The sequence below is a fragment of the Haliaeetus albicilla genome, chromosome 6 (assembly GCF_947461875.1).
Source record: "Haliaeetus albicilla chromosome 6, bHalAlb1.1, whole genome shotgun sequence".
NCBI classification, from domain to species: Eukaryota; Metazoa; Chordata; class Aves; order Accipitriformes; family Accipitridae; genus Haliaeetus; species Haliaeetus albicilla.
The window spans coordinates 32,283,285-32,300,177 of record NC_091488.1 but is presented as its reverse complement, the minus strand read 5'-3'; the positions used below and the strand labels follow the sequence as shown (position 1 = coordinate 32,300,177).

Here is a 16,893-nt window from a genome sequence, read left to right as displayed (position 1 = left end):
GGCCATCTCGGATGGGAGAGTGAAGCGGCGCCGGCGGCCATCTCTGCGCCGGGCGCTCGCGCCCTTCCCCAAGACGGCCGGGACACCGCCTCCGAGCGCCTGGCGCCAGCTCCCCTCGCGAGGCGGGGGCGGGCCACCCTTAACCAATAGCGCTGCGCGAACCCCTCCGCCCCTCCCCGCCTCTTGCGCAGGTCGCCAATCAGCGCGCAGGAAGCGGCGCTCCTCCCCCCGGCACGGGGGTGACAGGTAGGCGGGGCTCGCCAGCGGTGGAAGGACGGAGGGTCGCGGAGGGAAGGAGCTGCCGGCACCCGCTCGCCCCCTCCCCGCCGCCGCCGCCGCCGCCGCCGCCGCCCGGCCCCCGCGCCCCCCCCTCGCCGTCCCGACATGGCGGCCGCCGTCGCGGGGCTCCGCGCCTCCTACCACCGACTGCTCGACCGCATCGAGCTCAAGCTGCCGCCGCGGTTCCGGCCCTTTTACAACCACCCGGCAGGTAACGACGGGGCGTCCTCCGCCGGCCGCCGGGCGGCTCCGCGCGGGGAGGGCCGAGGGGGTCACCTTGGCCGCCGGTTGGGTCCGCGGAGGAGGAGGCGGGGTGCGGGGGGGGGGGGGTCCCCCGGGGGCTGCCGCGGCTGCCAGAGCGCTGGGCAGCGGGGTCCGGCGGGCGGGAGGCGGGGTCGGGGCGGCAGAGCCGTGGCCGTGGCGCGGGGAAGGCTGCCGAAGAGCGGGCTCCCGCTCGTCAGAGGAAGACCTCTCTTCTTTGGGAGGACGGAGGGCGACAGGCGCGACGCGAGCTGCTGTTGCTGCCGTCTGCCGGGATGCACGAGCGGACCGGACCGGACCGGAGCGCCGCCGCTGCCGCACGGCCCCGCCGTTTGAACGCGGGGGGCGGCTGGGCTGCCTGACCCTCCTCCGGGGGCCGTGACGACTTCCAGAGGGGCCCGAAGGCTTCAGCTGCCACTTCTTTCACGTGGATGTGCTGAAAAAATAGCGGGGGGGGGAGCGCGGCAAGGGTTCCTGAAGTGTACTCTGGTTTAAGTCGAGCCGCTTTCTGGTGAATCCGGCCCTGCTACCGAAGGCAGCTCGTGCCCTTGAGGAATCCGCTGTCGTAGCCGAAGGGCTCCTGTGGGGTCGGAAGGGCTCAAGATTCCCTGAAATGGGCTACTATCAGCTGACCTAAAGCTCACCTTTACTTGAGCAAACATGGGGGTTTGGGTTATTAGGGAGAACCCTCTTGTAAAATGATCTGCTTCAGTGCCATTGAGGTGATGTTTGTTATGTAAACAAATTGCATAGGATAGTTAAAAAGAGTGCTCGATAAAATCCCAAAATTCCATAGGCTGCTGTTCCCACTGTTCTGTTTCAGTGTGATAGGCAACCTTGACTCTTCACCTACCTGTAATATGCACTGTAGAAGTGGACTTTGGTTTTTGGTCCATTGCTCCATCCTCCTATAATGGACCTTTCTTGAAGTGAAAATTGTTGCTTTCTAGAAATCACAGTTAAAGAGTGAAAACTGCAGTTTATTAAAATGTCTGATTCGTACTGAATTCACTAGACCTATATACATATTTAATATTAATGTAATTTTTGTATCTAAAAAGTCAATATGTCCAGCGCTTCCATTGTAAAGGTGCCAAAAGCTTCTGAGTGCCACATTCATCCTGTGTGAAATGTGGCAGCTTCCAATTGCTTGTATTGAATACAAGGCATGGCGAGCACTGGGAACATCTATGTTCATTCTTCATCAGAACCGTAGTACTAATTGAAAAAGGCTTTGGAGGTTCTCTTGCAGTGCTTTTCACTTCATGGAACTGCCTGTGGGCCACTTTTGTTCACCACCATCACATTGAAATTAATCTTAAAAAATCCATTTTTTAGGGACTCTGTGTGGGTCTGTATGTATATATACATATATATCTGCCATAATCCGTACTGATGGCGTAAGTGAGAAAAGCCACAGAGCAAGCAGGTATCAAATCTGAACCTCTGCCACTTCTGTTTCAGCCTTGAATGTCTGGAAGGTGAGTCTGTGAGAAAGTTATGCAATAGATGTCACTCTGACTGCAAAACAAGTAGGTTAAAAATGAAAGGCTCACATTTTATCTCTGGTGGTATCTAAGTTTCTAGTCTAATTTAGGAGTATAAGTGTCATTATAATGAAATTATAAATCACTTGGGAGAAATGAAGAACAATGCCTACTTGTTTTCTGGCACAGAGAAAGCTTCCAGTGAAGTAATTGAAGCCTGGTCTGAAAAGCGTTTTCTTGGCTGGCATTGCACAGAGTGAGGCCGCTGGAGGACAGCGAAGGGCCTGGGGTACAGCACACCAACTCCCCAGGCTGCCACAGAGCGGGGAACATTGCTCTTGGCAGCCACGGGGAAGCATGGGCTGTGCTTCTACTCCCTCTCCTTTGGCCTCTTTGGTTCACTTTGCCTGATTAAACTAAACTCTCCAGGACAAAGACTTCTTACATTTAATAGAAGTTGTAAATTCTATAAGCTGGTGACACACACAATGTCCAACTTAGCCTGTGGTATGCCCCTGCTCTGATGTGCTGCTGTCAAATTCACCCTTGAAAAATTCCAGGTGTCAGGATCTGGGAAGAGCTCGCCCCAGCTGGATGCTTATTGGAGTGCGTCCAGCAGAGGTGTTCTGCTTAAGGCATTTGACAGTCTTCCCTTATAACAAGCTTGGCTTGGTACCTTACTTGTCTTCAATTGTTTCTTACTTTTGAAGTCAGCAGTTTTAAATTACCAAGTTATCTCTTATTAATAAAAATTAATGTCAGTCTTCTTGAAAAGTTTGCTAGCTGTTTAGGGAATGTCGATTTAATAATTTATACTGACCCCACATTCTCTAGTACTCCAAATCTGAATTTGTGTTTTAGAAGAAAATAGATGATAGTAATTAAAGCTACTTTCGTGGGACCTCTGTAAGACTGATTTATAAAGAGCTGTATTTGCAGCCTGATACTGACATACTAAGTAGCTGCCTGAGAGAACAGCAACTGAAGTTTCTATCTTTAAAAGATGACTATCGGGCTGTATTTGTTCAACAACATTAGGCAGTTTTAGTGGCTGCACCACCCCAGGCATCCTAAAAAAAATTAAATCCCATGTAGGTAGAAACATTCAGTTATCTAAGACAAAAGTAATGTGCTGGTAGTTATTAACTGCAGTTTGAAACTTGATCACTATCACAAGCAGTGTGGGTCTAAGAGGGCTTTACACAAAGCCGCCAAGCCAGTTTTTGTTGCCTTCTGTGCTGCAGTTGCCCTGCCCTTTTACAGGGCTCAGTTGGCTTTAAGGTGAGCAACTGGTATTTGTAAGAATTAGTCTTATCCCCCAAATTATGAGTTGCTTCACAGGTGCTTGCTGTAGAAACCTGACAGTTAATTTTTCCCAAGTCACAGTTTTAAACTTGAAGGTACTTAAAACAGGGAGTACAAATAGTTACTGCAAGGCCTTTTTAAGGCTGAATTGTTAGTGAAAAATTAGCTCACATAAAAAGCAAGCAACCAAAGTCCTACTGTTTATCATATTTAAAAACTTTACTCATAATATGTAACATATTATGGTGAAAACTTGGCTTCATCTTGCATGTTATCAGAATACTGAGCAGTGGCCTAGCAAGACCTAAAACTTCATGTGTTTTGATGAAATCGGAACCAGTGTCCTGACTGTCTCCCAGTGCGGTGGGTTGGTACTTTGGATTGTGGTCTCTCTTTTAAGACTTCGAGTGGTAGTCCTAGATTAATGATTTCTGGCGTGGTTGGCAACCTGCACATTGTAGGTGTGGCATTACAGTACTTTGTTTTAACCAACCAGTTGCTATTTTAGCACTGCTGTAGGACGTATGTATTTGGAAGAGATATTTTCCCCCAGATCCTATTCCATTGACTTTTCTCCCTTCCTTCTGTAGATCTTGTCCTCTTCCCCCATTATCCTCCTTGGCCTATTGGTAGATTATTGGGGTGTAGGGTTGATTCGGAGGGAAGCATTGTTTCTGCTAGAAAGACGTGGTTATTCAGGGATGCAGATTAGGGTGAATGAGGACACTCCCCTTGCGACATTTACTGCTACTTATGTTTGCAATCTGTACTCTCACTTTAATCATCTAATGCTGCTGCACAGCATGTCTTCGGTAGCATGAAGAGGTGGGCTGTGATTTGGGAAGGGAAGGAGGAAGTGACTTGTTACAGTACCAGTAATAAAATATTTGGGGGTTTTAGTTTACAAGATTCAGTTCACAAAGATTTCAAATACTATTTCTGTTAGTCCAGCTGTAGAGTAGCTTTTAATCACTATATAGAAACTGTCTTCACTGTTCCTAGGCCTTATCCTAACTCCTTTCACTATAAGTGCATTTTGCCTGCTCTAGTGTCGTTTGCTTAAAAAGGGAAATACAAAATCCTACTCATCTGTTGCAGAAATGGGTGGCCTGATTACACAACTGAAGGTTGATGCACTGAGCTGATGAACTATAAGTATTAGGTGATAGAGCTCATACAGTGGTAGAAACTGCGCTAATATACACAATTCATTATTTAAAAAAATGAAACAACTCCAAAACTTACTGTAGATATTAAAACAGCTACATCTCACTGAATAATTTAACTTCTTTTCTTTTTTTCCCCCTCCTCTCTCAGGTCCCAAAACAGTGTTTTTCTGGGCACCTATTATGAAATGGGTAAGTATAAGATGCCAGCTGGTGTCTGGATCGCAATCGGAGGGCAATCTACAGCAACCCATTGAGCAAGCAATGGTTTCCTTGCAGATATCTGAGCCTACAGAAAGATTTAATACCAAGTCTCTAATTTGTAATATACGGGGAGGAACAAAATTAGCCTTAATAATGTATAGCACAACATGCAGGGAATACAGTGGGAGAAAAATGCTTTGTGGAAAAAATTGTACTCTTTGCTGAAAGTTTCACAAAAGCTTTCTTCTGTGAAACACTAACTGTTGCTCAAGGTAGGCATGAGCTGGCATAATTCAAAATGCTTAAAGCATGTATTTCTTCTGAGATTGAGGAATTTGAATAGTATCTTAAGCAAGCCAATTCCTAAGCCTCATAGTTTGAAGGCAGGTTAAAGTGTGTCAGAGTGCAAGGTAATCTTGAGAAAACAAAATTAAAACGGCACTGCCATTTTGGCTATCAGTAGCTCTCCGCTTCCTGTGCAGTTCTGCTTCCCACTTGGTCACATCCCTTGGCTGTGTTTGTGCACAGGGTGAAGTATATGCCTCCTCCTAATTCACTGTACTCCTCCTAGTTGCTGTATTGCTACAGATGAAATAAGTGACCTCTAAAATCATGAAGCTGTTTGATCTCCTTGTTTGATAACAACCAAGGATATAACCTGCTCTTACTATTGCCAGCTGGTTTGTAAGTTTGCCATTGTTAACCCCAACTTTTTATAGGCCACAGGCAATGCGTTATGCTCTAAGCTGTAGCTTGGTTTCTTTGACAATCTAAACTGGAGCTGCAGTAACCATGGTTAACTTTCCCCTTTCTGAGAGACTCCCCCAGGCAACATGCTCTTGAGCCTGAGCATACAGGCATCTCTTCTGAGCAGGCTGGTGTCAACTGCTGCTGTATCAAAAGAGCTTATACACAGATGGTTTTTCTTTTGTGAACATGCAGGAAGACTTCTCTAAGCTCACAGTGAAGTTCTTCAGTGAGAAGTTAAAATGACTTTCCCCCTACATGGCAAAGGTGCATTTACTGCAGTTACCCAAGTGTGCTCAAAGTCTGTACCTCCATGGCACCACTGCAGCGGTATCAATCCCATAAGTGAGGCAGCACACAGAAGTATCTACCCTTGAAAACTGCTTTCTTGATTGGAGCCAAAGGAGTCCTTAGTGGCAGTCGGTGAATTAAAAGTGTTAGGACTCCCTTATTTGTGGGATTTAGGTTTTTTGGCTTTGAGGTTGGGTTTTTTTGGTGAATGCCTGTAACGTGAACATGAAATTGTATTTCCAGTAGAGGGCAGTAACACAACAAACCAAATCAAGCAGCGTGTTTGTTAGTAATGTTGTCAAGTAGATCAGCCAAGCTATTCCTCACCTCACCTGAAGTTTTCTACTTTTACTGAAATTGTATTAAAAAAGAAGCACTTCCACCTCCTCATATGAAGCTGAGTGAAGACTATATGGTGTCACACCTACATCTTTACCAGCAATATCTCACCCTGAGCTTTAGGAAGAAAGGCCTTATTTAGATAAGCTTCTGCTTGTTGCATGAAAACCATTTTTTTCCCCAGCTGCTTTCTTAAGCTTAAAAGCTTAAATTAACCTTGTTCTTAAATTAATACAAAATTGCCACTGCCTGGGATTTTATTGCAAGCCAGTTGCACCCCCCCATAACTGTGTTCTTATTCCTACCACAAGGGACTAGAAGTGAATGGGGTCTCCAAGAGTCTAATTACTCTGCTCATATAATGCATCCCATTTCCTGCATAATGCATATAGAATAAGCACTGAGCTATGAAGCAACTTCCCCTTTTAAAGTGTTTGATCTGTTGCAGGAGGTCCTGGTACTTGACTGGTGCTCACTGAATTTCTCTTTACAGGGTTTGGTATGTGCTGGAATGGCTGATATGACCAGACCAGCAGAAAAACTCAGCACAGCACAGTCTGCAGTACTAATGGCCACAGGTAAAGCCAAAGTTACTCCATGCTTTTACACAGCACCCTCTCTAAAACTGTATACGCTTCTTTCTGAATCCTCCATCAGTACTAATCCACTTCTATAGAAAAGGGTTAACTATAATATGCTAGCTGTCACTATTGCTGTCAGATGATAATTCTAGGACAGACCTATACTTGTTATTAAATCTGTAAGAGTTCTGTGATTATCTAACAGTTTTCTACACGTGTCTTAATTTGGAATTGTCCAGAGCAAGTTGTTATGAGTTAGGGTATGAGTTTCATCTCTTAAGTTACGATACCACTCATTCCACTAAGTGACCTCTTTTGCTTCAGGTCAAGTAATTTTGAAATCAGTCCAGGGTATAGTGACTTTTTTAGAACAGACTTTAAGAGATTAAACAATGGTAGAGTAATTACACTAACATAACTGGAAGGAATTTCCATGTGTTAAAAGAATTTGGAAGCAGTGGGTACACGGACTGCTGCACTGCTGTCTGCTGTGAATTTTCACACTGGCAGAAACAATATTCTGTATTCAAGGTGTTCTACCAGTTCTTGTCAGGGGCGGGACTTGTGGCAGCTAAAGCTGAAAATCAACATTATAGCTGCCACCTTCTTCCTTCTCTAGACTTTATTTTGATATCCGACACAGTGCTGTGCATTCTGCATGATAGGTAAGCCTTTCTTGACTGGTAAATTCTGTAATCTCTAAGCTGGTGCAGCAAGCTGGATATACTACAGCAAAATGCCACTACCCTGCAACTGTGCTGGAGAATTAAGGTCTAGACTGCAATAGAGTACAGAGGATCTTTGTTTGATATTAAGGCTATGATTGACCTTATTGTCTAGTTATTTGGAAAAATGCAATACCTGTCCCACTGGCACTTGATGCGCTTTTAACCGAGAAATAGAAAAGCAGTTGTCTAACATGAAGTTGTACAACTTGTTTACTTAAACTGGCCCATGATTCTTTCTCCAAACTTAGGGGAATGTCTGAATATTTCACTTTAAAGACTTAAGATCTTCCCCCTTCATTCAACAGGCCTTATTTGGTCAAGGTACTCTCTAGTTATTATTCCTAAAAACTGGAGTCTCTTTGCTGTGAACTTCTTTGTTGGCTGTGCTGGTGGCTCTCAACTCTTCCGAATATGGAGGTATGTATTAAGAAGGGCTACTCTACATACGATAACTAAGCATTCACACCACCTCATCTTAACCAGGAATTTATAAATTCCACCAGCCTCAGTGCAACAGGCAAGAGGAACTGAACAATTAATTAAACATTGCAGAACTTCTTTGCTACATTGTTAGTTTTCCAGTTAAGTGGGAGCAAAGCTTTAAATATTTTCAGTATAGCTAGAGCACATTTTAAGGAATGCGCTATGCAAGCTGTAGTTTCTGGGTCTAAGGCATTCTTTAAAAGCTGTAGGTCTGACTGACAAACAGCCTAGACTTTCTCCTCCTCAGAAGTTTTGCACTTTTGTCAGCTTTCAGTGTTGAATCGTGTCAGTTCCAGCTGGATCGAAGGGCTCTTAAGCAGAGCAGTGGTTGGTTGGTTTTTTTTAAGTTATTTCTTGAGGGCAAATTTGGAGTTCTCGGGCTTCGGTACTGGCCAGGAATGAGGCAAACTTGACAACAAATTTGGAACTTCTTACATGAACTGAACTATCCTATCCTGAGTATCCACCCTCAAGTCCGTTGTAATTTTAAACCTCCTCTGCTGAACAGGTTGTTAGGAAGACACTGTTATTGTAACTGGTGTTCTATTCTTAGTCTCCACTCCTTTTTTAAATTTTTTTTTTCCCTATAGGTATAATCGGGAGCTAAAAGCAAAACAACAAGAGCAGCTGCAGCAAAGAGATGCTTAACCCAACAGGTCAAATCCAACAACGCACAAACCCTTCCCCATGGGACCTAGCTTCACTAATTTTAATGTTTTTTCCTCTGAGAAAATGAAAGAGGAATTCTAAATGTCTAGACAGCAAGTATTTTCTAAGTGCAAATAACAATATCTCCATACATTTAAATAAAGTGCAACCTTTTGAATTGAAGTAAAATTGTGTGTCTTATATTGCCTCTTTAAAAGAAACTGATTGTTGATTGTGCCTAGAATGAGTTGCTGGGCCCCACCTTATCTGACTCTAGTGAACAGTGCCAGGAGTGACATGGTACTGGTGACAGTCAGCCAGAGCCTCAGACTGAAGTAATCAGTCTGGGTGAGGTTTTACCATACTTTCAGTAACCAACAACAGTAGCATTTGCATTTCATTCCCTGATGCTCTTCCCTGGTAGCGTTAGGATATTCTTTTCAGCTACGTATATCTTCCTTTGTTTTCCAGCCAACGCCGTCTTTAACAAGAGGAGGGCAAACTAGTATATGCCACTGGTGTTTTAGCTTCTCTCATCCTTTAAACTAGAGGCAGAAGATGGGCACATTTAAGCACCTGGTTCTTGGGAGTGTGAAAAATAAACAGCCAAAACTTCTCTTACTCACTTTCCACCTCCTCCTTAAGTGCATTCAGATTTCCTGCAAAGGTGTGCACTTGGGAAACATGTGCATGTCAGTTCTCCAAAGCTTTGGAGGCAGTGGTATATTCCCATCTGTGGCATGTTTGTGAATAAATACTGAAGCCTTTCCTGAAAGACAACATCTCTCCCTACTTATTCTCCCATAAAGAGGAAAAGTGTGCCACTGTGAAATAGCTTCCAAGCAAAGGCTTTGCATTACACTGGTGGAGCTCATCTGTTGCTGAGAAGTACAAGGCAATTGTGCTCAGAGCACAGCATCAATGAGCTTCCCTGGCAGGTTCTCTGAGACTTCTTCCACCAAAGCTAGGAGTCAGTACCAGTGCTCAGGAATTTATATCCAGGAGAAAAAGATAACTGTGAGACAGAGTAGCTTCTTCAGGATTCAGCTTTCAGGAAAATGAAGGCCTTGAAATACTGGAGTTTTGGAAACTCCTGTTATTAAGTCTCTCTCCACCCCTACTTCCCCCCACATACACCCCATTTGAGTTATCACTCCAGCATGGCAAGGGTGGAGAGGAAACCATTCTATAGTTGCATGAGCTACAGCACCTTGCTGTGGCACCGATGTCCCCTCCTTTCTCACTCTATGTATAATGTTATATTATCCTGTGCAAAGCATTTGTGCTGGATACTTTAGGGAAAGCATTTTCCATTCTTACAAGACATGCACCTGATAAGTCTGTCAGCTTCCCTTTTTCAGGGGGTGTCCTGCCATGAAGCTATTTCTCTCCTATGTGTGTTCTGCTAGTTTCACATGCATTTCTTAGTTCTCCTAGCTGAAGTGGTAATACAGGGTATTGTATTGGTTTTGTGTGGCAAGGTTTTGGTATCGGGGCGGGGGGGGGGGGTTACAGGGGTGGCTTCTGTAAGAAGCCGCTGGAAGCTTCCCCTGTGTTCGAGAGAGAGCCCACACCAGCCGGCTCTGAGACGGACCCGCTGCTGGCCAAGGCCGAGCCAATCAGCGATAGTGGTAACGCCTGGGATAACATTTTTAAGAAGAAAAAAAGAGTTGGGACGGGTAGAAACAGCCGCCGGGGAGAGGAGTGAGAACATGTAAGAGAAACAACCCTGCGGACACCCAGGTCAGGGAAGAAGGAGGGGGAGGAGGTGTTCCAGGTGCTAGAGCAGAGATTCCCCTGCAGCCTGTGGGGAAGACCCTGGTGAGGCAGGCTGTCCCCCTGCAGCCCATGGAGGTCCACGGTGGAGCAGATCTCCACCTGCAGCCCGGGGAGAGAGGACCCCACGCCAGAGCAGGTGGGTGCCCGAAGGAGACTGTGACCCCGTGGGAACCCTGCGCTGGAGCAGGCTCCTGGCAGGACCTGTGGATCTGTGGAGAGAGGAGCCCACGGAGCAAGTTTTCTGGCAGGACTTGTGACCCTGCAGGGGACCCACGCTGGAGCAGTGTGCTCCTGAAGGACTGCACGCCGTGGAAGGGACCCATGCTGGAGCAGTTCGTGAAGAACTGCAGCCTGTGGGAAGGACCCACGTTGGAGAAGTTTGTGGAGGACTGTCTCCCATGGGAGGGACCCCACGCTGGAGCAAGGGAAGAGTGTGATGAGTCCTGCCCCTGAGGAGGATGAAGCGGCAGAAAATAACGTGTGATGACCGTAAACCCCATCCCCGTCCCCCTGTGCCACTGGGGGGGTTCGGTAGAGAAATCCGGGAGTGAAGTTGTGCCCGGGAGGGGAGGGGTGGAGGGAAGGTGTTCTGAGATTTGGTTTTATTCCTCATTACCTTACTCTGGTTGATTTGTAATTTTCCCCAAACTGAGTCTGTTTTGCCCGTGACAGTAATTGGTGAATGATCTCTCCTGTCCTTATCTCGACCCGCAAGCTCTTTGTTATATTTTTCTCTCCCCTGTCCAGCTGAGGAGGGAGAGTGATAGAGCGTCCAGCCAGGGTCAACCCATCACAATTCAAATGGTGAACTCTCCAGCTGTGTTGTTCACTGAGCAGATAGAGACTGAAGAATATTGCCAGAAAGAGAGGTGGTGTATTTCAGTCCCACTCCCTTTTCAGTCCCTAACCAGGTAAGACTCATCCAGCAAACCAGTAATGGGGAAAAAAAAGTGTATTAAAATATTCACAAGATTACAACAGAAAACATGAAAGTCCATTCAAGAAAAAATATCCAAGATAACTGTTTCCAGATGAGTCATAAAAGCAAAAGCACCAACAGTTGGTACACTGGCTCTTCATGTAATCAGGCCATGCAGTGCATACCTAGCTCCCTCACTCAGATTATACACCTGTCTTACAGGTGTTTTTTCTCTTACATACCTCCGAGACAGAGGTTTACAAAAGAAAAGTACCCAGACTATGTTTCCAATTACATTTACCACATAAAAACAGCTGGCACTGCAGGGAGACAGAAAAGATTGCACAGCACACTGATCTCCAAAGGCATTGAACTTACGTTTTAGAGTACAAAAATACCTTTAAATGAAAGGGCTTATTAGCTTTAGGGCAGTGAAGAGAAGGGAAAGAGAAGCCTCAAGAAGAGTATAATTGCTGAGCATAGTTAATATGATTTTGTAGTCTCCCATATAAAAATGTTACCTAAATACTAGCACCGCAGGGGCGTGGCCACAGCCCAGAAGTCTTACCCACCTTCTCAGCTTTGATGGTTTTAAAGAGAAAATATTTCCATCACCTATTATACAATAAGAACATTTTGTACTTGAGGTGCTAGGTAGATACATTAATAATGTAAAATTCCAGGACAAGATTTCAATACAGAGTTAAGGTGTTTTGGTTATAAATCATATAGCCCACACTTGACCTCAATGAATCCACTCCAAGGCAATGCAGCTTCTAAGTTGCATATACACATTTACTGCAGTTACAAGACAGATGGTTACCTAAACAGTTCTCACAGGTTTAAAAATCTAATTCCAGCTCTTCTAGTCACAAATTGAAGTATCACTAAAGCTTTGAGAGAAAACAAAACCCTATGGGTCTCCAGTTACAAATGACACATCATTCAATTAGTTACAGGGACATATTTGCCACCCACCACCCTGTAATGGCTCTTAATGCCATTTCATGAACATGCCAACCATGTCCCTCACAGAAAAACTGCTCAAGTCAAAAGAGGCAAAGGAGATTTGATGTACTGAGTACAGCTACCAATTTACTTAGATTGATACTTTATAATTATTTGTAATCTGCTTCTCAAAATTCATTTCTGGTAATCAAAAATAAGGAAGAATATATTCACTGTTAGTAAAAAGCCAAAACTTTTCCGCTTTGCAGTTCTGTTAAAAACAGGGAACATGAATGATGCCATTCATACCCCTGGCTCTAGGGGGTGCCAGCTGGCTTAACTGCCAGAGCCCAGGCTGGCCATCCAAAACTGCACCCCTACAATGGACAGAAGGTCACTTCTACCCATAAAAGACCCTTTCCCCCCCCCCGCCAGCTGAGAAATGGATTTCAGATCAATCCCAGTTTTGTTTGCATGAGGAATAAAAGAGAATTCATTGCAAGTCTTTTACCTCACACAGACCTTCCCCAGCTCCACTATACAAGGGCGATGACCCACCTAACAGTTCTAGTCATTTGCTACTGCCTCAAGAGCGGCTGCCTACCCCTCAGCTGTGCTGCAGCGAGCCTGCCAGGCAGCACTTTGTTTTAAAATAGATGGTCCTAGAAAGAGCTAGCAACAGTACTACAGCAGGACAAGGACAACACACTCAGTGTTCCTCAAGTCCAAGCTGTTCCTTTCCACCTGCAAAGAACAGCATCAGAGAATTAAGAGAACAGCAGAAAAGCAAACAGAGTTAAACTTCTGGTCACCATAACATCAGGATATGATGACCTCGTCTAACTTTAATCTCTGCTTGCTACCCATCAAGGAAGTATAAGTCCTCTGTCTCCTGAGACTTTACTAAGTAAGCCAACTTAGCATCAGTCCCTTTCATCAGCACAGGTTATCGTATGATTAAACAAGCTAAGATAAATTGAGGGACAGAAAGTTCACAAGTCTCACATTGCCTCAAGTTCTTTTGACTTCAGCCGTAGTAAGTTATATAATAGCTACATTATTCATGTTCCTGTGACCAATTAAAAAAAAAAAAAAAAAAGATAATTCAACAGCCTTTGCACTGGAGAGGGATTCAGACTGATTTCTGCTATTCCTGGGGGAAAGGACTTCTGTTTCTTTTTAGAAAGATGTTCAGCATTTTTTAAAAATACTTCCAAGTTCATTCTGCCTTCACAAAGAGGATCCAAGCAGCCCTGCAATGAGCCTCCTCAGTATAGGCAACATGAGCATACCTGTAGCTAAACAAAAGCAATGGAAGATGTTTCCCAAGTTAGTTACCACCAACCAGATCAGCATGTTTCCTAACGTTAGCATCAGCCAGATCAGCACGTCTCCTAAAGTTAGCACCAGATCAGCGTGTTTCTTAAAGTTAGCACCAACCAGATCAGTGTGTTTCTTAAAGTCAGCACCAAACAGATCAGCGTGTTTCTTAAAGTCAGCACCAGATCAGCATTGTGCTCATATTCTCCAGTATATTCCAGCAGGAAAAGAAACAAACATTAGTAGCAGATTTCAGAGCCAAGGACAGCCCTATCTTCTCATAGCAGCAAGTTTTTGATCACTACATTCATCACATTTCTCCTTTTTACCCCAAAATGTCTGGGGAGAAAGATGGTGATGCACAGGGATGAACACAGACAGATCAAAATCAAGTTTCTCCAGCAACCAGGTCAAAAGCGGTCCTTTCTTACTAGGTGTAAAACAAATGTTGGGAAGTTAACAGCCCAGTAGATAAGGAAAGCAGCAGCAGCAGGATTCATCCTTATCTTAATGAGGCTTCTAACAAAGGCAGGTGTTGTCAGGAAACCAGTGAAGTCTGATCCTGATGAAAGAATATAGTGTTGGCATACCCAACTTTGTTGGGTCGTTGTGTATTAAAGTTGCACTGTCATAATTAAAGGATTATCTAATGTGGTTCTGAAAGGGTCTGCCACGGGCCTAAAACTCTTTTTCATTTACTTGATGTTACAATGGAATGTAGGCTTAAGTTTGCAAATAACAAGTTAAGAGTGTTGCAAGTTCACTGAAGGACACTGGAGGATGAGAATTCAAACCAAGTTTCCAGCTGACAAATTGAAGATGAAGTCTGAAAAAGACATAACATAATTTCAGTAGAGCCAAATTTGCAGACAATACAAAACTAGGAGGAGCTGCTGGCACACCAGATGGTTGTGCTGCCATTCAGAGGGACCTGGACAGGCTGAAGAATTGGGCTAAGAGGAATTTCATGAATTTCAAGAAGTGCAAAGTCCTGCACCTGGGGAAGAACAACCCCATGCACCAGTACATGCTGGGGGCCACCTGGCTGGAAAGCAGCTTTGCAGAAAAGGCCCTGTGGGGGTCGTGGTGGACACCAGGTTGAACATGAGCCGACAATGTGCCCTTGCTGCAAAGAAAGCAAATGGTGTCCTGGGCTGCATTAGGCAAAATATTGCCAGCACATCAAGGGAGATGATCCTTCCCCATTATTCAGCACTGGTGAGGCCACACCTGGAGTACTGTGCCCAGTTCTGGGCTCTCCAGTACAAGAGAGATATGGACTTGCTGGCACAAGTCCAGCGCAGGGCCACAAAGATGATAAAGGAACTGGGGCATCTTTCATATGAGGAAAGGCTGAGAGAGCTGGGACTGTTCAGCCTGAAGAAGAGAAGGCTTGGGGGGGATCTTATCAACGTCTATAAATACTCAATGGGAGGGAATGAAGAGCACTACTCTTCTCAGTAGTAGCTCACTGGCAGGACAAGAGGCAATGGGCAGAAATTTAAAAAAAGGAAATTCCACCTGAACACAAGGAAGCAGGTTTTTTACTGTTTTATCACTCTAAGTGATCAAACAGTGGATCAGGTTGCCCAGAGATGTTGTAGAGTTTCCATCTGTGGAGATACTCAAAACCCAACTGGGCACAGTGCTGGGCAACCTGCTCTAGCTGACCCTACTTGAGGAGGTGGGGGTTTGGACTAGATCATCTCCAGAGGTCCCTTCCAACCTCAACCATTCTGTGAAATAGACTGAACTAGGAAATGGTTAAGAATCAGAGAGAAGGGGTTATGGTAGACCAAACTGAAAATTATTTGCTGCTACAAAAAAGCCAACACCACATTAGGATGTACAAAACAGAAATCCTTCTACTATGCGCTACTCTGAGAAGACCTCAGCTGGAATGCCACTTCTAGTTTTTAGCACCAGATTTCAGGATACAAATGGGTCAGCTAAAGAAAGATCCTCTTCAGCAGAACGACCAGAGATCTTTAACAATCTATGAGGAGTTTAATCTAGAAACAAGAAGCTGGGAAATTGTATTCAAGTAGTAGACTTGCAGAGAGGAAGGAAATAAACTGCCCTCTGCATCCTCTGTGCAAATATAGGTTACACAAAAAAACACACATCAAAAAAACCAAAGAGTGAAGCCCTAGATTTCCTCCAGAGGTCATTCAGCCTCCACTACAGGCTTTTAGGAACAGATAAAGCATCTCTAAGGAAGTGACAGTGGTATAATGGAGACATGGGAGAGAGGTGAGGGAGTACTACAGCTTCCAGATCCCTTGGAGCCCTTTTTCATGCTTATATGAAATGACAGAGCTTTGAGGAAGAAACATTTCATTGAAAGGTTCAACAGAGTCTGAGGCAACCACCTACAGCTATAGCTTCCTATCCCTTTAACTCACTAGCTCTTATGTTTTCACAGGTAAACTACCATTTCACAAAATTCATTAGATCAAAACTACCCCTGTACCTTAAAGGACTAAGCTTGAATAGATGGGCTCAATATAGAAGTAAACAGTTCTGTGACCTGTGTTATACGGGTCAGGTAGGCCTAAACATTTCCTTCACTTATACTGCTAAGACATACATTACATTTCTGATAGCTAGGAGTCACAGTTTGGCTTACAAGACCAAGTGAAAGTGTCTAGTTTATATGAGAAGGCAGCTTGTATTGAGAATCTGACCAAGGAAAGATGAATACCCTGTAGACATAAAGAACTCTATGAATATAAAGATTTCTTTATATTCGCTTCCACAAAAGAAATTAGGCCCTATAAGCAAAAAAAGGATCTCCAGGTCAATCTAGAATCTTCAGGCATCTTCCAGTTTCTCCATTAATAATCACGATAAAAATATTTTAAAATTGTGATGCGAGTTTTCACTTTCTCTCTCGTCACACAAGATACAAAAAAAGAATATTGGCAATTTATAAGCAAAATTCTTACCGCATTTCAACATGCAACATTGGTCTCACTTCTGTACGATTAAATAGACTATTTACACACAATACATATATATCTTTCCCTCTGTATGCACATGCATTGGTCCTAGCCTAGGCATCAAAGGCCACATGTGAGTTCTCTGGGTCAAATCTTGTTCAAGCAATTCCAGTCTGAACGTGTGTTTTCCTTTGGATAGCTTAGGATCTCATCTCAGTTCTTCCGAATATCAGCATAGACCACAGACTCTGACTTGTTAATCTTGTCGCTGTGCTGTCCTCCGGAGTGATCTAACTGCGCGTAAATGACTGGGCCCTGGGAACAGAATAAAAAAGCACAATCAGTTTTTTTTCAGAATAGGCCACATTGCCCCTCACTTCCACAGGGGCTGCAGCAAGACCAAAGCTAAAGCAAGACCACAGAGCTTTTATGACTGCTAATGGCACTTTGAAGCAGGTGGAATGAA

The 16,893-nt window shown here is 44.4% G+C and overlaps 2 protein-coding genes across 2 annotated transcripts in view; one reads left to right on the top strand and one right to left on the bottom strand.

The window, feature by feature from the left end:
• Window positions 1-252: 252 nt before the first annotated feature.
• Window positions 253-8,708, top strand: MPC2 (mitochondrial pyruvate carrier 2). Its single transcript, XM_069785477.1, has 5 exons — window positions 253-490; window positions 4,650-4,690; window positions 6,573-6,657; window positions 7,694-7,805; window positions 8,462-8,708. Exons 1-5 carry the CDS (start codon window positions 385-387, stop codon window positions 8,517-8,519), a joined length of 402 nt encoding a protein of 133 aa, XP_069641578.1. The 5' UTR covers window positions 253-384; the 3' UTR covers window positions 8,520-8,708.
• A 2,524-nt stretch (window positions 8,709-11,232) lies between these two features.
• MPZL1 (myelin protein zero like 1) overlaps window positions 11,233-16,893 on the bottom strand; it is a gene marked incomplete at its 5' end in the record, with an annotated part of 40,386 nt that continues 34,725 nt past the window's right edge. Inside the window, one exon of the mRNA XM_069785460.1 lies at window positions 11,233-16,742. Coding sequence (XP_069641561.1) covers window positions 16,641-16,742 — 102 coding nt within the window. The remainder of the gene's footprint in view (window positions 16,743-16,893) is intronic.

Coding starts and splice junctions, on each gene's coding strand:
- MPC2 (XM_069785477.1), top strand. CDS start 385: ATGGCGGCCGCCGTCGCGGGGCTCCGCGCCTCCTACCACCGACTGCTC. Junction 4,691..6,572: donor GGGCACCTATTATGAAATGG/GTAAGTATAAGA, acceptor TTCTCTTTACAG/GGTTTGGTATGTGCTGGAAT. Junction 7,806..8,461: donor CAACTCTTCCGAATATGGAG/GTATGTATTAAG, acceptor TTTTCCCTATAG/GTATAATCGGGAGCTAAAAG.